This window comes from Silurus aristotelis (assembly GCF_946808225.1).
Source record: "Silurus aristotelis genome assembly, chromosome: 13".
In the NCBI taxonomy this organism is placed as follows: domain Eukaryota; kingdom Metazoa; phylum Chordata; class Actinopteri; order Siluriformes; family Siluridae; genus Silurus; species Silurus aristotelis.
The window spans coordinates 15,810,252-15,836,208 of NC_139586.1; the positions used below are offsets into that span (position 1 = coordinate 15,810,252).

The window sequence follows — 25,957 nt, forward strand, 5'->3', positions numbered from 1 at the left end:
ACTATTTGCTCGGTTTTTGTCCCCGTTGGCTTTCCATACAGCGCTCATCGTGTGCGCGCTTGGAGACGAGCTGTGCGCCTTCCGCTTCCCTCTGATTCATTGAAAGCGGACTGGCTTTGCTCTTGACCTGCACAGAAACTCCCACACTAACTAACGGAAGTGTTCGGCTCGTGTCTGCTTTTTGCCAAGATGCCGCACCGAGGACTTTAGACGAGTAGAAGTCCGCCAGGTATGTGCGCCAGATGATGGAGTTTCTCTCGGGGGAAGTGATTTTACAGCGCTGTGCGCGCGCTTCCAGCCTCATTTCACTCTCTTTTCATGCGTAACACAGAAAACTAATCAGAATGAAGCTTTCAGTGGTTGTGCTTTTCCCGAAACCTGTGTGTGTTTAATGCGTAAAAGTATGTGAAGTGAAGTAAAAAGAGCTTCACTGGAAGTGAATCAGGTTTTAAAACTTCACTTTTACAGCTCATCAAACTGTACCTGCACCTCCATTGCTGCTGGAATCAGCGTCCTTCTCTTCCTCTCAAACATATCTAATCCCTAATCGATCATATCTTCTGAAGTGATGGATTTTACCATCAGACATTGTCACATTTTGCCACATTTTAATTTTTTTGGGTGATTTTTATGTTTGATGTTATAATGGAAAGGGTTTCCCACCCCCATCCAGCCCACATCCCCCCCCACCCACACACACACACACACACACACACACACACACACACACACACACACACACACACACACACACACACACACACACACACACACACACACACACACTCTATAGACCAGACATGAGGAGAATATGAGATTGTAGTCAGATGCAGAAAGAAATCAGGATTTGTCAGATTTTCCTGCAGCTTTGTTCATGTTTGTTGTGGGTCTCTTGGCATCCTCTCTGGTAAGTTGTGTTTTTGTTTACACATTTTGGCTGGACATTCTGTTCTTGCCACTATGGTGCTCCCTTTTTGTCATGGTGCATCTAATGTTTTGGAAAATATCTTATACCTCTTTCCTAATCTGTACCTTTCAACATGTAAGCGCTTTACGGCGGATGCTTTCTAAGCTCTTTTGCAGACCATCAAACCAAGATGTGAAAAAACACACATTTCCTACAGAAATATTCCTGTGCATGTATGACAGCTGTATCATTTTGAAATATAAGATTGAAGGCAATTGGTTCATTCTGAACACATCCTCAACTCTAAAGGTGTATGCATTTATTCAGCCAGGTTATTGCAATAATTATTATTATTAAGAAAAAGTTCTGACTTGATTTTATCTTTTAATTTTTTCCCACGGCTGAAAGCTGACGTTATTACAGCCGTCTGTATACATTACTTCTGTAACCCAGACATGCATTAGCTTATGCACATTTTATGTATCTCAAATTATGTTTCGAAGGTTTTCAAGAGAGACAGTTTAGTAGTGATTTTCTGATTTAAAACCGCTATTTTAATAATCGACTGTATATTGTTTTCTGCTAAAGTTCAGATAAACCTGTAACACGTCATCACAGTGAACTCTTTGTCATCATAATGTCATTGCTGTGTTTTTCTTAATCCTAACACTTGATCTTGTATATAGGCGATTAACCTTTATTTCCCATTCACCAGGTTACATAGAAAACAATGCAGAGGTGTTTATAGTACTTACAAGATTAAGGAGTGAAAGTGGAGTTTTGTTCACCATTGTGTGAAGATAAAGGACATGTATAAGGGTTGTTACATGATAACTATGGTTGGGCAAAGAAATGAAACAAAACAAATAAATCACAATACTCAAAGGTATGTTATATTATTTCAAACAATAAAGACGATTCATCGTGACATTTTGGTTGATTGAGTCCCGATCAAAAAATATATCGTTACCGTATTTTCCGGACTATAAGTTGCTACTTTTTTTCCACTCTTTAAACCCCGTGGCTTAAACAATGAAGCGGCTAATTTATGGATTTTTTCCAGTTTTTACAAAAAACTGAGCCCCATAACATTAGACCAATGAAATTGCCGAACGGGTTCAGGTGAACCAATGAAACACTTTATATTAAATCAGATGCGCTCCCACTGAATCGGGCCGCACCACATCATAAATATGGATGAGGTTTATCTGACGTTTGACCTGCCGCTCACTCGGACTGTCTACAGGAAATGCGAATCATTCGTCACGCTGAAAACAAGCGGGCATAAAAAAACACACTTCACCTGTGTTCTTAGCTGCACGGCATTGGGAGAAAAGCTTTTTGGCACGGCGATGCCAAAAGAAAAACTCCCGAGAGAAATAGTTGTGAAAGGAAGGAGGAAGACAGTGAACAATGACTTTCTTGGTAGGCTACTGTTTACATACAAGCCGTTGTAACAGACACTGTCTTTCTTTAAAGCCTGTGTAAAGTTCATTAGTTTCAGTGTAAGCCTGCGGCTTATAGACAGGTGCGGCTTATTTATGTTCAAAATAAAAAATCTTTGTCAAATTCAGTGAGTGCGGCTTATATTTGGGTGCGTTTATTAGTCTGGAAATTTACGGTAATCAAACTCATGATCACCGAGAGCTCCCAAATATTCCTTACCTGTTAATTAATGAACAAGAAATGGGAACAAAAATTCAAATTAAATCTCCTCTAATACAAATATTAGCAAATGCTCTCATATAATTGAATTACAATATCAGTTAATAATGTAATAGCAATAGTATAACATTATATTGACTAGGTGTGTAATACTTGATTTATAAGGCTGCAGATCATAACTTCCAGCAGGTAAAAAATATGGACTTATACAGCATATGAGGAGTAAAACTCTTATGGGTCTGTGGCTATAGGAAAATCATCAGTAACAGCGTGGTGTGATGCAGCCCAATATGAAGTTGAGTTATTGTTAGCACTTGAAGTTGATTAGTTTCCTATCTCAGCAACTCCTAAAATGTTTTACTTCTCTAATACCACAACAATTTGCCAAAAAAGGTCTCTCATCAAAGAGCTACAGTTGGCATTTCATGGTGTGGAACATCAGTCACACAAGTCAGTTCCTATGATTGCATCAACAGCAGCTATAAACATTCGTTCCCTCTCATTTGTGTAGAGTTAAAATTGCAATGTGTTGCATAGATACAAAAATACTTTCCTGTAGATGAAACATGTCAAGCTTTACCTTGGACTGTTAGAAAATGCTGGTACTAAAGATACTTTCTTAAAATTGAGTTTCTTCACAGAAATCTTAATTTAAAATATATTATTATTGTTCTTATTACGGTACAAATCTCACAATGTAAGTAGTCGCTATAGAAACAATAACATATTGGAAAGGAGCATACTGCTGTTATAGATAATCAATCAAATCTTTTAAAACAGAATAATAAATCAAAATTGATTAGTTAATCATTTTAATTTAAGAAAATTGCCATATAACCCAAATTGAAATAATGAAATATAGAGCTTTTGGTATTAATGATTTAATTATCGTTTATAAAGCATTTGTCTCAACTGTAGTCTGGCATTGACAGTGTTAGAGGGACCTTTTGAAGTCTCTCCAGCATTTATACAATTGAACAAAGGACTGTTGACCTCTTAAAGAACAAAGTCCTGTGTGTGTGTGTGTGTGTGTGTGTGTGTGTGTGTGTGTGTGTGTGTGTGTGTGTGTGTGTGTGTGTGAGAGAGAGAGAGAGAGAGAGAGAGAGAAAGTGTGTGTGGGGGAGTGTGTTTTTCCTCACCACCTGGCACAACAAAGCCCTCATGGAAACAAGACCCATCGTAGTGAGCAAATACGTCCACCTGCTCGCCCCCTCGTACTCCACAAGCCCCTTTAATAAGCATGTGGACAAGAGCTAAGTCTCATGTAGGCCATAAGCTCCTTCTTGATGACGTGAACTGATCTGTCCTAAGCGGTGAAGGTCAACCTGTGTTCCTCCCCTCCACGTGTTTACCAGGCCGCAGCATCACACGACTACCACTAATCCATTTAGCCTAATATACTTTGCTTTTTTTTTCAGCACACATCGCTTCCTCATATTGCACTCACCGTGAGCACAACTCGGTCACGAGGCACAAACGTGACCCAGGAGAGTTAGAAGGAGATTGGTTTACTTTGATTTTATTTATGTTGCGTCTGGTTTGGAATTCAGACTAAACAAAGTCTGTTAGAAAAACAGTAACGGTCTCATGTGAGGCCATTGTTTTTATAACTTCTGTGCTGGGAGAAAACAATGCTGTATAAATGATCTCGGATACGAGACATAACACTAAAAACCTCAATAACATCAGAAATAAATCATAGTGAAAATGTGAAGTCTGGAGAGATAAGATAAGAAAATGAGATGAGAATTATATAATTGAGAGCCACTGGCCACACCTCACTGTAGAGTCACTGCTGCAAATATAATTAATTTTGGTTTTATGTGCTGCGTTTCATTTAGCACTTTCTCTATTATTAATGATGATGTATCACTTTACAGATCCACACTGAACATTTCTGTAAAAAATGCTACCGAAAGTGCTTTATTACCACGACACTACTGAATTCTGTATTCTGATTGGTTAGAGGGTATTAATTACAATTTCTAGAACCACAGCTCTGGCACTAGTTCTGGCTGCAAGACAAACCACAGGATTATGATCATACAATTGATGTATGGTTTCTACAGTAACAGTTTGCATGTATTTTGTTTAGCATTTTGGAAGGAGTCTCCACTGCGAGTGCTTTGTAACAGTCAGGGGTAAATCTGTACGTTTTTAGACGTTAGTCTTTTCTGGATTGCAGTTTCTTGGTAAAATGAAGTATGTTTTTATGTTTTATCAGATTCAGGAGCGGAAACTGAGAGGAAATCGTTTTATTACTGCTATAACATAAGTGACAACAGGAACTACTGTTTTTTTTTTTTTTTTATGTTCCACAATATTAAACATAACTATAAATGAATAGAAACTATCATGTCTAATTGTTTTGTAAATAATAAACAAATAAATAAATAGTAGCTGTGGTTTAAGTGGAAATATTCCTTTAGAGCATGTTGTTATCAGATGATAATAAACTTTGGGGTTGGGCCACATCACAGAAAAGAAACTTTTCTGTGGTAGAACCTTTAAATGTTTTGTGTTGTGGAAACCTACATTGCTGCTTGCAAAAAAACAGCCTTGAGGAACTGTGTATCGAGAAGATAAACTGTGAGAAGAGTGTTTCGTAGAACAAAATCTATTTTCTGTATTTCATCTTAATGGAACTTGTCTGTCAGTGTGTCCAAGGACCACCTGCTTTGGTTGACCTGGTAAACAACCAACCACAGGAAATCATGTGACATGACACAGAAAAGTGATTATGAAGACCTAAACTACTTCAGAGAAACATAATTTATTTATATGTTTGTGTGAAAATATTATTGGTGTTCCAACTACAGTAATAAAGAGTAGAGCTGGAACTAATCATAGATTTTTTTTTTTCAACAGTAACAACATTCCTACATTTAAAACATTCGAGAAAAAAAAAAGTTGTTAATTTCTACTCACTTAGTTCCTTGTGCAAGCATCCTGTACAAAGGATCTCTTTAAGTGTAGGCACAATCTAAAGACATTTGTGGCATTAAGCAGACGCCCTTGTCCAGAGCGACGTATAAAAGTGCTTTGAGGCTCTAGCAATGAATAAATCTACACTGGTACGCCAGATTACAAAATTAAGATAAATCTGACTACAACTCTTGATTTTTCCAAAGCAAACTTGGAAAGGGCTAATTTAAGAGTTTCAGAAAGAGGTAGGTCTTTAAAAATCATTTGAAGATACTTGGGCAGATTGAACACAAGTCGTGCAGCTGCGTTTTGGATAATTTGCAGTGGATGAATAGTGGTCAGAGGAAGACCTGCTAGCAGAGAGTTGCAGTAGTCCAGTCTTGAATGTGTTTTGTTACACCCACTCCTCTTCATTTATTCTGCCCTACACAGTGCCATATACAGCATCATCATCACAACGGGGTCAGACATGATACAAGCCTGGAGATACTTGTACTTGTTTCTCAGTAGTAGATTAAACATTTTACAACCTTTTTAAAGGCAAAAGCTTTGGTTGCATTTGGTGTTTTTCTTTACCATGTTAGAAAAGTTATTTTCAATAAATTTTTACACATTTAAAATACCTGAATTTCATTGAGTGTCAGATGGATGAACACAAGTGAACAGTTTGATCAGTAACATAAGCCACATCTTTAGTTTATGATGAGATAAGGGCATGTCACAATGTAACATCGACTTCTCAGTCTCAGGTGAAGTCTCAGATGATATTTTTTTTATATAATGCTAGTTCAGATAAGCAAGCAACAGAGCAACGTCTATTTCGTACATTTTGGTCTGTGTGGTCCTGTTCCACCACTTAAGTTCCTGCCTAAAACTTGTTCCCATTTTTGTTTGACTTGTAAAATATGTTGTTTTTTTGAATGTGTATAGAGACATGGTGGAATGTAAAATAAATCTTGAATGAAGTAGCAGAGGTGGCTAATGCCTGTTTTATGAAAAAAGACAAAACACTCGACAGGCTTAGAATGGTTACACCAACAAAAGCATAAATACTGCTTTTCACCAATGATTTGTTTGACTGATATTTTATTTACTGTATATATATATATATATATATATATATATATATATATATATATATATATATATATATATATATATATATATATACACACAACGTAATTTCCGGACTATAAAGCGCTCCCTTATTTAAGCGCCACCCATTGAATTTGACAAATATTTTTCTTTTTAACATAAATAAGCCGCACCTGTCTATAAGCCAGTGTCTGTTACACGGCTTGTATCTAAACAGTAGCCTACCAAGTAAGTCATTGTTCGCTGTCTTCCTCCTTCCTTTCACAACTACAGTGGTACCCTGACCTACGAGTGCATTAATTTACAAGTTTTCAGAGGTACAAGTGGTCACTCGGTCGATTTTTTTGCTTTGTTACGGGAGCAAAAAATTAATGTACGAGCTCGAGACGCCGCTGCTAGATGGCGAAGCGAAGCCAGAAAGCGAAGATTGTGATGAAAATTAAGATAAGCAAAGAAGCAAAAGTAAAAATTTTAAAGTTTAGGGAAACGTAGTGTACAGGAGTGATAGTAAAAAACGAGTTTTCCCTCCGCCTCCGCTTATCTCCTCTACCCCCCCTCCACACACACACACACACACCCCACCGGCATTTTCGTTAGCTCAAGTTGTCTCATCTAAAAAAAAAATACACTGAATTAAACCTTATTATATCTTTACATACTCTTCCGATTATGTTTTTATACAAGATTTGTTATTTAGAAATGTATTTTCCAATGGTGTCATTTTGAGGGTTGGAACTGATTAATGCCATTTTATGTATTTTCAATATGGAAAACTGATTTGATGTGCGAGCAAATTGAGATACGAGCTCGTCCACGGAACGAATTAAACTCGTAGGTCAAGGTACCACTGTATTTCTCTCGGGAGTTTATTTTTTGCCACTGTTGGCTTTCCATAGTTGCTCAATGCAAGAGCCTGAGCATGACCTTTGAGAATAGCACCTTTTCCTGTACCCTTCTCTCATATCCCTTTAGAAGCGCGTCACCCTGCATGTTTCTAATATAAATAGAAGCAAGCTAATGGAATACAGTCCAAGTGCTTATTTTGCACGCGAGCCATGTCTCTCCTAATCCTCGATTGCTGTTTATTATGCAGCAGTGTGTCGAGTCTCTGGGGAGAATTAAGCAGTGAATCAAAAACAGGAAGAGGCCTGTCAATACACGCAGCAGTGACTTAATGTTACTTTAATGAAGGTGCCCAATTAGAGCAAGGAAGGGCATAGGAGGTGGAGGACATGCTGTTAATAGCTAATAAGTACATAAGTTCAAAAGTGCAGCACTAATGACACTATAGTTTTTTGTTTTTTGTTTTTTAAGTCTGATGCAGTATTTGATTTAAAAAATTTTATATACATGGCAAAAGCGAGTGCTGTGTGTGTGAACTTCAGGGGAAACAGCTTGTGGAACTGAGACATGGGGTGAGAAGGGCTGTGTTGAGTGCACACACACACACACACACACACACTCTTTCTGATTCTGTCTTGTGCTTGTTATTATGCAGGTCAAGAACCATGAGTGACCAAACTGAGGATGTTAGCTTATTAACACCACAGGACACGCCAGAGCCCACGAAGGAAGAAGACACACACAACACTCAACACTTCCGGCAAGTCAAGACAAATGCTTCTTTAACTTTTAAAGAGATTTATACTTATTTACTGGCATTATAATTAAAATACAGAAAAAAAAATCATCTTTTCAACATCTTTTCCAAACTTATTGCTCTTATTGAATTCGTTGATATCGTGGTTATGTGCTTTTCTTAAGGTGTGTTTATAAATTTTCTATAAGAGAAAATTTAAAAGAAGAGCTCTTTAATAGTAATAGTAATTTCTAAAATTTTATTGGAACTTGTATAGCAGATTGCCTACTGTGTATTATTTCATAAATAAACATTATTTTACTAAGTTGTAGAATTGTTAATGTGGTAAAGTGGTTTTTTAATATGTTTATCGGTGTAGTTACATGAGGTTAATCATAATTAAATCAATTAGTGCCTTTTTATTTATCTGCTATCTATTTTATTCATATTAATCCCTAAACCATAACGACCGCATTATGAATTCTATGCAAATGGATGTCATTTCATCCAACATTTGAAGCATAAAACATGACCACCAGAAGCAAAATTGTTACATTTTCACATCCTGCTTTTATTGTTTGTATAATCTTTTAAAAAAATGGTACCTTTATTTAAGCTAATATAATAATAATAGCCCTTTTTTGTGTCTAGGTCTGTGTGAATCATACTTACATAAATTATTAAAAAAACAGTTTTAAATTGTTTAAATACTCTCTTACCAGAGATTATGTATTAAGTCAGATCCTGAATCACAATCACACACTGCTCTGGTGATTTAAGTGCTCTTTTTATTTTGTTTGTACAGAACCCATTGTTCTGCTCACATTTTGTCATAATCTGAGCACACTGGGTATGAGTGGATTATGTCATAACCAGCCACAGAGCACATCACACGGTCTGCCGGATGTTTCAGCTCCTGATTTGGCTGGACAGCATGCTGCTGGCTGTCGCCTTTGAGCGCAGTGTACTTGCTGAGCTCCGTCCTAACAATGACTGCCACCTTCACAGAGAGGCTCACTTCAGGCCTGTTTCAGCAGCACTGGGTTGGGTTTCACTCAGGAATCTGGTGATTTGATGCTCTTTGGCCCTGGATGAATTATTGACAGCAGGTTGTTTGCTTGCTGGCTCAAGGACAGATTCACTTTCTCACGTAGCCTGTGCAGATTATCAGCTGTCAACAGCTTCAGCCCCAAAATATAGAAGTGGCTAATGTGTTAGATTGAAGCCTACACAGAAAGGAACATCTCAAAAAACACCCAAGTTTCAGCTGCTCACATTATAATACATTTTGAGGACTGTTTTTTTTTTTACAGGGTTGCACCATTTAAATTTGCACATTTACACATCTCTGAATGGGCATAAGCCCTAAACTGTACATACGCTATGGGAGTGGAGAATTTGAGATACATTATTGTCTGTAAATCAGATCAATATTAGCCAGATATTTGTGAGCTTCAGTATGTAAGAGATGGCAGATTGTTCTTTCCTCAGAGTGTGTCCAGCTTGAGAACCCTTTTAAAGGAAACATACAAATTGAACACATCAAGTTTGTCAAGTTTGAGTCTTTCTCTCAATAACCTGGAAGTATCAGAAACCAGACATAAGATAGAAATGCTTAAAAGCTGACAAAATCTCTTTGTAATGAGACCGTGGAATAGGTAGATGGGGAAAAAATGAAAGTAATGAATATCCACTTATTATCAAATATTATTCAAGTGATGTGAACTTGTGGAGGAGTTGGACACCTTCTGAACCCTTTAAAGTTCAACATTTATTTGAGGAACTCTCTAAAAAAGGTTTTAAGTAGAAAATCATTAAAAAAGCTGTCAATTTTTAATTCCCCAAAGAACTGTGTATAAATATACTTCCAACAATCCACATACCAGTCAGAGATGTAACTGTAATAAAACATTTTCAACTGTAGGTGCATTTTTACTAGAGGAACAGTCCTCAAGAATTTGGTGGATAGTTAAAGGCTCTAGCTTTCGAAATAAATTCTACATAGTACTAGAACACCAGTGATTAAAAGGGACATTAATAAGCATAATGTGACAGTTGAGATGATCTGGTTGGTCACTCTTCAATGATCTACTATATATTCAGGCCAACAATAGGGTGGTTTGGTTTTAGTAAAGGTGGTAAAACCCCCTTTACAGTTTATTTTTACCAGATGTAGGCAGAACCATCCAAAGTTTACATCTCACAATTCTGACTTTTTAACTCACAATTGCGAGTTTATGTCTCTCAATTCTGAAAAGAAAAGGCAGAATTGCGAGTTTGTATCATGCAATTCTTAGAAATTCATGTTTTAATGATTAATTGGTGGAAACAGGCTTCCATACCTACTTACATACTAAAATGTATCTGCTATATGGAAAACAAAAATCCATATTTGATTAATGTCATTTCCATGGTCATGGCAACATCTCTGATAAGTATTTTACAAAGATTGTATGGAACAATGCTCAGTTTAAAAAAGAAAAGTAAATCGGGTGAATCAAAGATGGAAGGATTTTCTGATTTCTTACATGAATTTTTTATTTATCGTCTTAAATCAGGTAATTTCACTAGAAGTTTTAGGCCACATGGTGGTGTCCTGAAAGTTCTAAGTTTGACCTAATACCTTCTGGTCATTAGCTCCACTTCAGCTCCCTTTATGAGTTAAACATTATGTCCACGCATTAGGAAACATATGCCTTGGGATGCCACTGTGCTTTTTTTATTAAAGGTTCATTAGTTGCATACACACTTACACAATCTGTCTGTCTAATAAAAACTTACACATCAGAATGGCTTTCGAATACATCACCACATGTCTCGAGCTGTCAGCGCTCTATTACATAAAATAACCCCTGCGGCTGTCAGTGAAAAGCTGTATTAGATTGCTGAAAGAGGATGACTAATGGAGCAAGACCTTGCCAGCTGCACTTGCTTCCTGTCAGCTAAAGTAAGGTCATATAGAGAAGAAGGTGACAGACTCTTTCAGGCAATAGACAAGCTGCTGCTCTGTTGGCTCACTGCCAGCACCCCCTGTCCTCCTAGTTGTCTCTGATAGGCTTTCTTGAGTCAGTGCAAGGACAAGTTGACTGATGACGTCTACAAGAAATTCAATACCGTTAAAGATCCAAGCGACACAGGGTGACACTATGTGCTTTTGTAGGGGATGTGATTTTTTTGCATGCTCCACAAACAAAAATAATTTTAAGGGCTTTTTTTAATTGCAGGGTAAATGCATTCACAAACATAGATAAGTAAAATTGTGAAAGTGAAATAAAATGCATTAACGTATGAAATGATAAATAAATAAACAGGTAACACTTATACTACAATATATATATATACTATTCATTTTAGAATCACCAAATATACAACAACTGCAAGTAATATTAGGCTTGCAGTATTAACATTAAATATTGCTATAAATAGATAGAAAGTAAATGTTTAATAACATTTAAAAGATTGCAATCATTGGAAAAAATTGCTGTGGTATAAGAGCAATACAATGCTTCTACAATGCTTAGAAAGCTCTGAAACATACAAACCTTTAATTGGACAACCCCACATTCCAAAAGAATTGGGACACTGTGAAATGTAAATAAAAACAAAATTTGATTTGCAAATCAAAAGTCCATATTCTATTTACAGTAAAACAAAAAACATATATGTTTAAACTGAGAATAGAATATGGACTTATGAGATTTGAAAATCAATGCAATGTTTAAACTAAGAATATACACCATTTTAAGGGGAATTTAATGGCCAGAACAGGTTTTAAAAAAGTTGGGACAGGGCACTGTTTACCACTTTGTAGCATCACATCTTCTGTCCGTATTAATATGGGAACTGAGGAGACTCATTGCTGAAATTTTGGGAGAGGAATGTTGTCCCATATGTGTCATATAGGATTGTAGCTGCTCAACGGTTCTGGGTGTCCATTGTTTTATATTTTGTTTTATGATGTGCCAAATGTTTTCAAATAGTGAAAGGCATATGGACTCCTCTAACAGTCCCTCTCCTCTTTAGTCCGGAGGACATGGTGTCAGAACAGTTTTCCACCTGGTCATCCAATATTGTTTTTTTTTCCAAGTCTCTTTGTGAACAGAGATTTCTCCAGAGTCTTAAAAATTCATAAATAATGAGATATTTTGTCTTTGCAATTTTATGTTGAGGAACATATTCGAAATTGTTCCACAATTTGTAGACACAGTCTTTAACAGATTGGGAATCTTTGCCCATCTTTATTTATGAGATAGTATTTACACTCAATCATCTTACTGACCTGTTGTCAATTAACCTAATTAGTTGCAAAATGTTTCTCCAAATGTTTAAATTTAATAACACTTTCTTTATCCAGACTTTTGTTGCCCCGTCCAAACTTTTTTGTCAGATGTGTTTTTTTTCAGACGTGCCATCAAATTCAAAACAACCTTATTTTTTCCTTACAATGGTACAGTTTAAATATTGAAAATGCTTCTATGTTCTATTGTGAATAAAATATGGGTTTATGAGATTTGCAAAATATTGCATTCTGTTTTGATTTACATTTTCCACATTGTCCCAACTTTTTTGGAATTGAGTTTGTAGTCTCAACAATAACTCTCATTGACTGGACCTCCAGTCTAATCACTTTGGTTTACTACTATTAGACATTTTACTTTAGTCTGAGCAACCAAAACATGTTTATAGCACTTAATTGTCTTTAACAAGCTTCACCTTTCTTCTCAAATACCAGGGTGCATCTGTTTGACGATCTGTCCTGCGAGGATGTCAAGAAAGTCACCAGAGGCTCAGTGAGTATCTGGATGTATAATTAATCTAATATTTTTCAAAGCTATTGAATCAGAATAGTAAGACAGTATTAATGGTGGGTGAAAATCCTTATGTAAGAACACAACAAACTGTGCACTTTCTTTAAAAAAAAATACTGCACCACTTCTGACTAATCAGATTAGAGCTGAGATAAATAAATATAAATGTCCGCAATTAAATAGACCCCCAAGGAGCTGTTGCTGGCCTTATTTACATTCCTCACTCTTGTAACTACACCTCTCCTAATACTGCAGTTATTGAATAGAAATTGAGTTCTGTGTTTTAATGTGAATAACTGAATCAACTTAATATAAGTGATTTCAGTTTTTCCCCCACAGATGTGTCAGAGAAAATATTATCCTTTAATGAAGTAGATCACTTTTGCAAATTTCACAGATGAGCTCATGTTGATGTAACCACCCATTGTGTTATATGAGGGGACGAATGATGGGCTTGTACTCTACATGTTTTACTCTAGAGCATTTCATTGTTAATTTAAGTTATTTGAATTTCATTTGGATCTATATTTAGAATGAACTAAAAGTAACTGTCTTAACTAGTGTGTTTTTATCGGTTAGATTTTTTCACCTTGAAGTCATGTGACTTTTGAGTCACCAAAAAAAAAAAAAAAAAAACACTTTTGCCCAGTAGCCTGTTCAGGAAGGAAGTCATTAAGCTGCCTCAGCTCTATAGCACTCCTAAAGCTATGATATGAATAAAGTGTGATTAAACGTTAACTTGTATGTTACGCAGCTGACACACTCGGCCCATCTTTGGTCGAAACACTGGTGTGTGTGTGAGACAGGAAGCACCAGTGTGGTAGAGAGTTCACACGCTGGTGCAAGCCTGCAAGCATTTTCCGCTGAGGTGCAGTGGGAGTATCTGCTGCAGGTCTACAGCGAGAGAGAGAGAGAGAGAGAGAGAGACTGCAGTAAGCGAGAAAGGGGAGGGAGATAAAGGAAGTGAGCTAGAGAGAGAAAAAGAGACAGGGGAAAGCTAAAAGTAAGAAGGTAGAGGGGAAAGAAAGAGAGACAGAGAATTGGTGAGGTCCTTGTGAAACTAGAGTAAGTGGAGGTAGGATCAGTTCACAGGAAAGAGAGAAAGAGATATGGGGTACATATGACACACTGACCACACACACGCACACACACCCACCCACACACACACACACACACACACACACACACACACACACACACACACACACACACACACACACACACACACACACACTCATTCTCTCTCTGAGCCTGAGAGGCACAGTGTGTGTTGTTGGTGCCAGTGTTGTCAGCATGCTGAATTTGGTGCAGAGCTCCCGGCCGCTGAGAGAGAAAAGTAGGCTGCAGGGAAGTTGTGTGCACGAGCTCATCTCTCCCCCTCCGGCCTCATCCTCTTCCCAGACCGTCAGCAAGTACAACTCACAGTACCATAAACTCTTCCACAACGTCCCCAAGGAGGAGAACCTTTTGAAGGGTGAGTCTAAGTGTGTATGTCTGTGGGCTAATGTCACTTCTCTACGTTGTCTTCAGATTTGTCGATCTTCACAGGAGCAGTAAATATTTTAACGTTTTTACAGAGAAACCTGAGGTGACTTCTGTGTCAGTGCGATTGGGTTCAAAAGTGCAAAATCTCTTTGTATAGCATTAAATACATTTAGTTTATTAGGTTTCACAGAAAGAAGTTTAAAAGTCAGTCTGTTTCTTTAACTTCTGTAACTCTCCTTTATGAATTCTTAATTTGTAATATTCTCTTTTATTAATATTTTGTAATATCCTGACATAATCGTTATATCGCAAATGTAACTGGGTTCCCAGTCGACCTGCTTCCCACCCTGATAAATGCTTTTGCATTTATCAACAAAGTTTTCAGGGAGACTCTGAACCATTATATCTGCCAATTAAGATGCCTTTATTTTTTCGCAACTCACCAAAGAAACATTGAAGTTCCTTGTGACAAGGAGTTCATGTGATTATGTGCCTGATCCTGAGGCTTAATTCAGAATGAAATTTGATGTCTTTTATATAGGTATTGCTGCCACCATCTCCAGTGCCCCAACAAAAGTTGTCTGTTGTGTTGTTTTATAGGCAGCAAAAATCTTGCTTTTTCAAGATTAAGACTTGCTATCCACCCATACCAGCTTGTTTCATCCCTTGCCCATACCCTCTCACCTATGGCCCCATCTTTCCTTGGAATTTGTTTCGAGTCTGCTAATGTCCTCAGGGAGGGTGGTGATACTGATCATTGTGAAGTGGTTTCTTGGAAAGCTTGTATGTTTATTTCTTTGCTTAAACTTTTATTGGCTAAAAAGACCAAGTTTCTTCAAAGTTTACGAGTTGTTTTTGAAGCTTTCTGTCACCTCTTGGGGGCTGTGATTCGCCTATGTGCAGATTTTTATCCTGAACCTACAGGCCAGACTGAGTCAACCAACTCCTTCACCCAGATGCTTTGTTTTGATGAACCCTTAATGTTGTTGAAATACTCTCACACCCTACTGTTGCATTTAGGGTGCTTTCCCAACAAATAGGGCTTTCCCAACAAAACTTATAGTTTGCTGGTGTTGCAGCTTCTGGCAGAAAGTAGGAAGCTGCTATTCAGATGACGTTTCTCACAGCCAATCTTAGGAGGCATCTGGTGTAAATTGTAAATTGGACTCCATTGTAAATTGGACCTTTTAAAATCCTTAGGACAATCAATCCATTGGCCTATTAGCTAGCTTTCCCCAGGACCATGAAAATCAATCCCAGTTCTATGTATAACCTGGTGACCTGCACTCACCCATCCCCTACTCACTCTCGTATTATTGATGGAGCTCCAGCCTTAATTCTGCGACATATCCTACACTCTCACTGCCTTCTGATAATCTGAAAAGATTTCAGATGGGGAATTAAAATATTACAGAGAAAAAAATATTTTGGACTGGTCAGACATGTCAATTTCACAGTGTGAAGGATTTTCCCAGACTGCCACTCATATTATTATATTATATTATATTATATTATATTATATTATATTGATTAGAGTATAATGTCACATTTTATGCAGTGTATGACTAATTGTAATGTGTCAGCATTTACTTTACCTTTTGCACACAATGCTACTTTAGAAAATACAGAATTCTTCCACACAAATAAGTCATGGCCACATGGTCAATATAAAAAATTGCTGCAATAGTCAAAGGAATGTGAATAGAGATATGTAGCCTCAAATTTTGGATAAATCTGTAGCTGTATCAAAACATTAGATCCGAGGTTTTGAAATCGGGCGGTTTGTTTTATGGCTTCTCTGTTTCATTGCTTTTCATCACTTCATCAAGTCGTACTCTCAGTTCAGCCAGCTATACTGACATAACCGAATATGTCTATAAAGCATCTCTCTCTCTCTCTCTCTCTCTCTCTCTCTCTCTCTCTCTCTCTCTCTCTCTCTCTCTCTCTCTCTCTCTCTCTCTCTCTCTCTCTCTCTTTCTCTCTCTCTCTCTCTAGTGTACTCCTGTGCTCTTCTGCGAGACATTCTGCTACAGGGCAGACTCTACATCTCCCAAAACTGGCTGTGTTTCTATGCCAACATCTTTGGAAAGGACATTAAGGTATGCAGGAGAATTTCTGTTAAACCACATCATCATTATGTCTGCCATCTTAATCTTCACCACTGCCTACTTCCTCTCACCACCTGTGATACATCTCTTACACACTGAGTCACAGATCATGATAATAATGTGCTTTACTTATTATTAAGCTAAACAGAGATCTGTGAAAAGTTTTAATTCTGGCTCTGAGCCATAGCTGCTTGTTGTGCTCTGTTAAACAAGGTAATGCTACACGCCTCTTTTGTGCTGCTTGTTGGGCTCTTGACCCACAATTTCTGTCTCTTGCTTTTTCCTGTCTCTTGTTATCTTCTCTCTCTCTCTCTCTCTCTCTCTCTCTCTCTCTCTCTCTCTCTCTCTCTCTCTCTCTCTCTCTCTCTCTCTCTCTCTCTCTCTCTCTCTCTCTCTCTCTCTCTCTCTCTCTCTCTCTCTCATTTCTTAATTGGTCTGACTCTCTGTGTGCAGGTGTGCATCCCCATAGTGTCTGTTCGACTGGTAAAGAAACACAAGACAGCAGGGCTCGTCCCCAACGGCCTGGCCATCACCACAGACAGCAGTCAGAAGGTGTGTGTGTGTGTGTGTGTGTGTGTGTGTGTGTGTGTGTGTGTGTGTGTGGTGTGTGTGTGTGTGTGTTCATTTAAATAAATACATACATTGAACTCTGTGCATTATAAAGAGATTTTTATTAATTGTATGTCCATTTCTTAAAGTACTTTTGTGATTTTCTGTTTATTTTTTCTTTGACACTGTTACATGATCAGTAAGATGATTGTAGTTTATAGTAATAAATAATGGCAATGTTTTAACATACATAAAAACAGCAAAAATAAGTTATGGTGAAGTGTACAGAGGATTTGCAGATTGATAAAAAAGTGGTATTTGAGTTGCACAGTTTTAACCTTTAAGCCTCAGACTGCCACTTGGTGACAAGTCATAAGCTGTGAGTTTATTTTTGGATTATATAAATGTGGGCTGTTTTTTTTTCTTTCAGTATGTCTTTGTGTCTCTGCTGTCCAGAGACAGTGTGTATGACGTGCTGAGGCAGATCTGTACACACTTACAGGTGAAAAGAACATACACTCATTCTGTCTTGAGTGCTGATTGTTTACTTATGCAAATTTCCATTGTAATGTAAAAAACATCTGGTTTGCTTGATTTGTCATGAAACATTTGTTATTAAGGTCAACGGCAAAAAGAGCCTCAGCTTTAAGCAGTACATGGAGCAGCCAGCGTCTATATCTCTGGTAAGCCTTTAGCCATTTCAGCACAACTGTTCCACACTTTTATTATCATGAGGACTTACTTAAGACAGTAATGACGAGTAAAGAATTAAACGCACCAGGGCATGTTGTCATGGGAAAATAATCAACGAGAGAGCAATGTAGAGTTAAGAATTTTTATTCTTTGAGAGTTTTATTGATTTTACACCACAGCAGTTAGACAATAATTTAACTTATTATTACATTGTACTTTTTTTGTTGAATGCCCATGCAACAAACTAGTTCCTGCCACAATTTTATACAGTGCCCCACCTCTCAAGGTTAATGAGGCAAAAAAGAGAAAAGAAAAAAGTCCTCTATCTTGAATATTCTTCCATTATAAATGTCTTTGTTTCAGTGTGCTAAAATTAAAGACTCTTTACCTTCCATGAATGCTAAATAAACAGCTATACATACTATACATCTCTTCATTAAATTTAAATATTAACATTAATATAAATCTACAGTTTGGATTAAAGCCTCTTGTTATAGTAAATGAATCAACACCTTCTGACCAATCAGATTCGAGAATTCCTCATCGTTGTGGTGTCATTTTATAGATAGAGCTGAGCTTGTGGGAGGCCAACAAAAATGAAACATTTGTTGAGATTAACATTTTAATACGTGTGTAGGATGAGTTTCCTATCCCTGATGAGTACCAAATGACTGTGGAGGAGTTTACCCCAATGTTGAAGTGGAGGAGGAAGCCGTCAGTGGTGTCCGTCTCCTCATCCCTGCCTGATCTACTAGGAAACTCCACCAGCAGCCTGAGTCCCGTGGAAACGTCGTTTCAGTCCAGCGAGCCTCTCCAGGGTGAGCAAAGAGCCAAACACGCACTCACACAATATATCAAACACGGCAAATCAAATCAAGGCTGCGTGTGTTTCATTTTACAAGGTTAGTGGGGAAATGGGGGTATGTTTCTAGATCTGCGATAGCAGTTCTGCGCACTGTTTTGTAGCACGTGCTTAAAATGTAAACGTCTGTCAGTCATGAACACAACATCGACAATCGAGTGATAATCAGACATGTGGCTCATTTGCATTGCCTCAGGGCAGATTTACTGCAACACAAATAGCTGTCAATACATTGATGTTTGTCTTAATAAAAAAATCTGCAATATCTTTAAAAAAAAATTGTATAAAGTCTATATTTTGTGAATAAAAATTAGCTTGATTTTTTTGCCTCTGTGATAACATTTAAAATGCTTTCAATTATTAGAAACACCCTATAGTGCAAACTACAGACTGCATATCAGATACAAATAGTTTTATTTATTAATTAATAAATTAAAATTTTTTTTTCACTTTTAGCACCAAATTTAGTTAATTAGGAAACATTTAAAAAGGTAAAAAGCAGTCTTTAGACAGGACAATATTTGCTTTTTTTTTTTATCTTGATATAAGACAGAGAATAAGAGTATTAATATGTTAGCACTGTTGTGACATTTGGGTGGCATGAGCATTTAGAAGAAAACAAGATGGAGGTCACTCAGGTCAGGTTGGCTAGCATTTAAAATAAACGCTCACACGTGCACCCAAGCCACCATATTTATTACTTTAACAAAGGGGCATAAAATGTAATGACTAACACTGTGACATGGTATATGTTTATATAATAGACCAGTAGAATGTACTACTGTATATACTGATTCAGTCATATGTCTGGATTTATGTATTTACCTGTGTCATCTCCAGTCCCGTCCTTATACAATATGGGATAACAGATGGATTTCAACTTCCTCAAAAAAAAAAAAAAAAGGTCTTTATTTGTTCAACAACATGTGTTATGTAGGAAGGAGGGGTGAAAGGAATGGAGGGAGGATTAGGCTGGATTTAAAAAAGAAGGGAGGCTAGATGGGAGTTGAATGATTTATGAAATATAAAATTAAATAATATTAAAATGAAAATTACATTCAGTTAAATGAAATCTGCAGGTTGTGTAATAGTAATCAACTGAATTACACACTTTAGAAAATCACATGTATTGGTGTCGTATCAGCTCCTCTACTCATGCTGCGCGTTTGTGTGTGTGTGTGTGTGTGTGTGTGTGCGCGCGCGCGCGCGCATGTAGAGAGAGCTCTAGAGTCCGAGAAGATCCTCCTCACAGAGCCTGTACCAGAACTGGGCCAGATGGAGTACCAGCTGATGAAGTTCTTCATCCTGCTGTGAGTTTGGCTTGTTTTCTTCGTGTCCTTATGTCCGCTCAGGATGATCACCCGCTTCATCGCCCATTTTCACAGGAAAAAAATCACTTCTCAAACCTCTGATTTAGACACATTATGCCTCATAGGAGGTTGTGCTTTTATGTAAAATGGATTATTTCCTATTGTCATACTTTATATTAAGTGTCAGATTGGGTAATATTCCTCTCAGGACTTTATTTAAATGGCCTCGTAGGAGTAGTTGTAGATTTGACTCAGTTAGCGTGTGAATTGGGTAATAAAGAACTCGGTCTGTTTTAAATCGTAAATAATCAATACAGCATTGACACTGAGGAAGCCTTTAAACAATTCCATCTGAAGCACACTCGAGTGGTTCATTAGTTTAGTTTAAATCCTTTAATGTGACCAATCATGTGGATTTATTTTCAGTGTTTAGCTGAATGTGACTCATTCCTAAAAAAAACAAGTGAGTGTTTTCACACACCTTTACAGGTATCTCTGGTGTGAGGACATGGTTTTTAGAACAAATATAACATGTTTAAAAACAAAGTATGCCTTCATTTTACTCTTTAAGACTCAGTTTATCCCATCTGCTCTCTGGCATTTGTTTTATACACTAGGAAACAAAAGATACACATTTTTTTATCAATATGCCGAATTACAACTTTAATGAATGATGGTTTCTCATTAAAAGGTCATTGTTGATTATCTTCATAAATTTAGAAAAAAAGAAAGAAAGAAAGAATTTTAATTAATTCAAATGATATAAAGAAAAAATGACATAAGAAAAAAAGAAAGTAGAGGAACCTAGTGGGGTCTTCTGTTATTTCCCATCTCAGGATTAAACTTTGTTTTAAAGTGCTTTTCTAATCACCATTGTTGCATGAAGCAAGTGATTCTTTTTTTTTTTTTTTTTTTTCTTTTTTAGCTCAAACCAATCTGAATATTTATCAGGAAGGAATTTCTTCCCAGAATTAACATTCACTGTTTTTTCCCAGCATCCTGTATGAACTGTAGAGACTGTTGAGCATAACAATAAACAATTTCTGAAATACTGAGACCAGCATGACCAGAAGTGAATCTCATGTCCTGTGTCAGCGTGATGTATTGTGACTGCACCCTGTATTATTATATAACCTTTTTGGTTAAATGTTTATAAAGTAAAAAAAATAAGTATGAATTTTATGAAGCATTAGGATATTATACAAATGTGGGGTATTGGTCAGACACGTTTATATTAAATGTAATATTTCTATATTTAATTAAAATGTAATATTTATTTATTTGCTCAATTGTATTATTTCTTGAATTTGTTGTAAAAAAAGGAAATAACCATCAATGTGTTCAAAACCTTTGAATGCATTGTATTTAAATTCATACAGTAAATTAATATTTTTATTGGACTTATCTTTGACTTAATTTCTGCTCTCTTGTTCAGAATAATCCTCCTAATCGTGTCCTCGTGTTACCTGGCATTTCGTGTGTGCAGTCTGGAGCAGCAGCTTTCGTTCCTCAGCAGCAAAGCAGCACTTCCCCTGCAGGAGAGGTGAAACTTTCCTCCTCTGTGTCCTGTTCTCATGCAGAATACACACTGAGCTCAAAACTGATATGTCTAGAGGGTCCAACTTACAAGAGCAGGAGTGCAGCCAGAACCAAAGTCCGTTCGATGGGTTTAAAAGCATATTAGATACATATTATACAATATAATGACCTGCAAATGAATTGCATCGGGAATCAATACATTTACATTAAAAGCTTATAATTTACATGACACAAGCAAATTAAAGTGGGAAAGCTGCAGATAAGAAGTCAACGAATTAAATTCCTCAATAAGATCATTTAAAGAACACTACTTGAAAAATGAATGATCCAAAATACTGTATCATTAAAATTAAAACATGATTTTAGTTATCTACCTATCTATCTATCTAAGTTAAAAAAAACACAGCGGATCATCCGTCTCCATACCCCCCACCCTCTACATCTGCCTCTTTCAAACCAACTGCCTGCATGTCTTCCCTCACCAGATCCATAAACCTCCTCCTTGGCCTTCCTTTTTTTCTTCTTCCTGGTGGCTCCATCCTCAGCATTCTCCTACCGATATACTCCATGTCCCTCCTCTGCACATGTCCAAACCATCTCAATCTCGCCTCCCTCACCTTGTCTCCAAAACGTCCTACATGCTGTCCCTCTAATAAACTCATTTCTAATCCTGTCCATCCTCGTCACTCCCAACAAAAACCTCAACATCTTCAGCTCTGCTACCTCCAGCTCCACCTCCTGTCTTTTACTCAATGCCACTGTCTCTAACCCATACAACATCGCAGGTCTCACCACAGTCCTATAAACTTTCCCTTTCACTCTGCATAGAGGTGTTACTGCGTTTACTCAATGATTACAATATTTTTTCAAATTAATAAAAGAAACCATGTGTTTAAAGCAAGCTAGTTCCTAAAACTAGTGAGTGCACTTGTTACAATAGTTTTAAACAGTTGTTCCCTCCCCAGGTTTTGTTTTGTTTTTTTCTTATCAGAGAGCAAGCAAAAGAAAAGTCCCAACTTTTCTGTCTGCATCGCTTACTGACTATTACAGTGTTACAAACTGAAGACTCCTTCTATAAACATCTTTTATTTCAACAATTATATATGAACCTTTTTCCTGTTAAACAAAAGTATGTTCTTTCAATCTGTTTATTATTAGTCATAGATTATTCTGGAGCATCTGCTATTTTAGTGTCTGTCTATGTTCTGCAGCTTCTGACTATTCAGAATTAAACATTAAGCAGTGTTGTGTGCAGTATTAAAGGATATATATATATATATATATATATATATATATATATATATATATATATATATATATATATATATATATATATATATATATATATATATATACAGTACAGACCAAAAGTTTGGACACACCTTCTCATTCAAAGAGTTTTCTTTATTTTCATGACTATGAAAATTGTAGAGTCACACTGAAGGCATCAAAACTATAAATTAACACATGTGGAATTATATACATAACAAAAAAGTGTGAAACAACTAAAAATATGTCATATTGTAGGTTCTTCAAAGTCATGAAAATAAAGAAAACTCTTTGAATGAGAAGGTGTGTCCAAACTTTTGGTCTGTACTGTATATATATATAATATACTGTATATATATATATATATATATATATATATATATATATATATATATATATATATATATATATATATATATATATATATATATATATATGTATATTAGGGGTGTAATGGTACAGCATGGTTTTTAAATCATGGTTTGGTTAAATTTCGGTACACTTAGGGGGAAGAAATGCAAAACCAAATTGCTAGTCACTTTTTATTTTTTATTATTATTAACATTTGTGGAAAAGAGTTACAATTTTTAAACAGTTTTTAATAAAATGCCTGCTGGTTAACCAGTATATAAAATAATATTTTACATCAAATGAATGCAATAAACTTTATTATGTTGATTAATTTGAGTAGTCGATTAAATTAGCACTCAAATTTGAGCCTAAACAAACTTGCAGTCCGACACTTACATACTCTTTCATTTGACCATTGTTGAGACTGTGATAGATGAAGTTGAAACATGTTCTGCATTGGTACAGGTAGCTGATGGTGTCGGGACATGATGGACATGATGCAGGCTGTGAGTTTTGATAGAGAGACTAAATGAAGATGGGATGCGGCACTGCAGGTTTTTCAGAGCTGCTCGACTGGAGGAAGTGTAATGAGCACTTTAGAGTTTCCGTCTGCTGGAACAGAAACGGGCCTTTGAAGGAACTACAGCAGGAATATTGTTTGTGATCTAGTTGGCTCTTAATGTCTGGGATTGAACAACGTTCCTTCATTCCTTGACGTGTTCAAGCACACAGTGTGATAAATGAAGACAGGTATGTCTCACTGCTCATTGTGATTGCTGCCTAAAGTCATTATGGAATTTTACAGGTGAGAATAGAGAAAGAGTTAAAGGTCTAAACACTGAAGTGTTTTTAATATGCAAATATGTCTTACACTCTCTAACCTATCAAACTCCTAAAAGCTCCTGAATTATGACTTTTTTTTTTTTTTTTTAACTCTGCACATTTCCAACAATTTCAATTTACTTGTCACTGAATCGTTCCTCATCACTACCGAATAACAAGCTTTACAGGAGTTTACTGGGTTAAAAACTAAATGTATTTATTTCCTCAAGCTGTAGCATATGTGTGTTGCTTTCAGGACAGATATTACACTCACCACACATTAACACAAAAGCAAGCATGCTTTTATCGATGTATTTTATAGAAGACAATAATGTGAAGCTGGATCACCTGACTAAGTGCATTATACACAGGTTATTCTGTTAGCAAAAAAGCTAAACAAAACTTTCTAACTTCTGCACTGTTTACTGTTTTCTCTCTCTTTAGGAAATATAATCCTGTTTTATATGAATATGTTTCTCAGTAACTGCTAAATCTGCACATTTACTGTATGCTAACTGTGAATGCATTTTATATAAACACGTAGAATATGTTTAAATGACACACTGAACCAATACTTTGTGGGTGTCAAGGATAAAAGTCAATGGATTTTAAGGGATTACAGGAAAAAAGTGTAATAGAACATTACACTTAACATGTAATATTTATTATTATTATTATTATTATTATTATTATTAGGAACTCCAGGCTGTAATGTGATGATCAGGGTTTTAATTTTTTACAGATTTTCCATGTTAAAACTTGCTGCTCACACTACAGGACGTTGCTAACCTTTCTGAACCTGTAAGGAAGAATTTATATATATATATATATATATATATATATATATATATATATATATATATATATATATATATATTTACAAGGAGAAAAGCCATGTATTATAATTTATACAGTCATCAGAGCAAGATTTTACTTAAATGCTTAAACCTCACCTTTGTGAACTGAAAAGTAGGAATTAATGCAGTGTTGAAATAAAAACATTTTTAATAAAACTGAGATTTTTCAAATAAGTAGTCGGTTAATGTCGTTTTTTAATCTGTTAATTAATTTTGATGTGCAACCTGCTATAATAATTCATAAGATACAGAGATCAGATATGAATTCTACTATAGATTAAAATGGACTACTGGCGTACCAGTGCCAGTTGGATCCCACTTCATGTGGAGTTTGGACATTGGACTTCTTTGAGTGTTTAAAGGCTCTGGCATGGAGAAGCTGGTGTTGGATCCGTGATTATCTTAAATGTTGAGCTATTTTACAAGTTGCTCAGTCGCTCCTAGTTTTATAACCACAAATGACTGTATAAGACTGTAAAAAGATCAATACTCATAATCTTACACTCCAGTGCTCATGTTAGTTCTCACTCTCCAGTGTTCTCTACTGGTTAAAGATTAATAATCACACTCTTGATGTCACCCAAATGAGGATGGGTTTCCCTTTTGAGTCTGGTTCCTCTCAAGGTTTCTTCCTCATAACATCTAGAGTTATTCCTTGCCACAGTCGCCATGGCTGCTCATCAGGGATAAAAGCACACCATTCACCTTAACTCTTAAAATTCTGTAAAGCTGCTTTGAGACAATGTCTGTTGTGAAAAGTGCTATAGAAATAAACTTGACTATTAGTGATCCACTAAGCCATATTTACTGCAAACATGATTATTCATATTTATTTGTGTCCTTCATCTGTGTACATTCTAATAAATAATTAACATTTGACAGACCTGTGAAAAATATAATCCATGTTATCCATTAGTTTCATACATCTGTACTGTTATTCAGCCTACTCCAGAACAATATTATAATGTATAATTTATTAGTAAATGGCATTTTAAATGTTTATAGCTCGTTAGTAAGTTAATTACTTACATTATAGCAGCTATATGCCCCTATTATATAACTTTCCAGAAACAGCATAAACTCCAGAATGAAGATTCTTCTCTTAACAAAAAAGTCACCACACCAACCAGTGA

The 25,957-nt window shown here is 36.3% G+C and overlaps 2 protein-coding genes across 7 annotated transcripts in view; one reads left to right on the top strand and one right to left on the bottom strand.

The window, feature by feature from the left end:
- gramd2aa (GRAM domain containing 2Aa) lies at positions 1 to 24,998 on the top strand (the record flags this gene model as incomplete). Of its 6 annotated transcripts, none has more annotated exons than XM_083558777.1 (12): positions 1 to 229; positions 8,091 to 8,195; positions 12,904 to 12,961; positions 14,291 to 14,453; positions 16,460 to 16,563; positions 17,026 to 17,124; positions 17,552 to 17,623; positions 17,742 to 17,804; positions 18,452 to 18,632; positions 19,893 to 19,986; positions 21,422 to 21,529; positions 23,611 to 24,998. In XM_083558777.1, exons 2-12 carry the CDS (start codon positions 8,101 to 8,103, stop codon positions 23,612 to 23,614), a joined length of 1,041 nt encoding a protein of 346 aa, XP_083414903.1. In that variant the 5' UTR covers positions 1 to 229; positions 8,091 to 8,100. The 6 variants fall into 6 exon arrangements, with proteins under 6 accessions (XP_083414903.1, XP_083414901.1, XP_083414902.1 ...); XM_083558776.1 differs by lacking the exon at positions 1 to 229 and adding an exon at positions 7,462 to 8,007; XM_083558778.1 differs by lacking the exon at positions 1 to 229 and adding an exon at positions 8,977 to 9,237.
- rxfp3.3a2 (relaxin family peptide receptor 3.3a2) overlaps positions 1 to 25,957 on the bottom strand; it is a 446,825-nt gene that overhangs the window by 227,583 nt on the left and 193,285 nt on the right. The gene's annotated exons all lie outside the window — the stretch shown is intronic.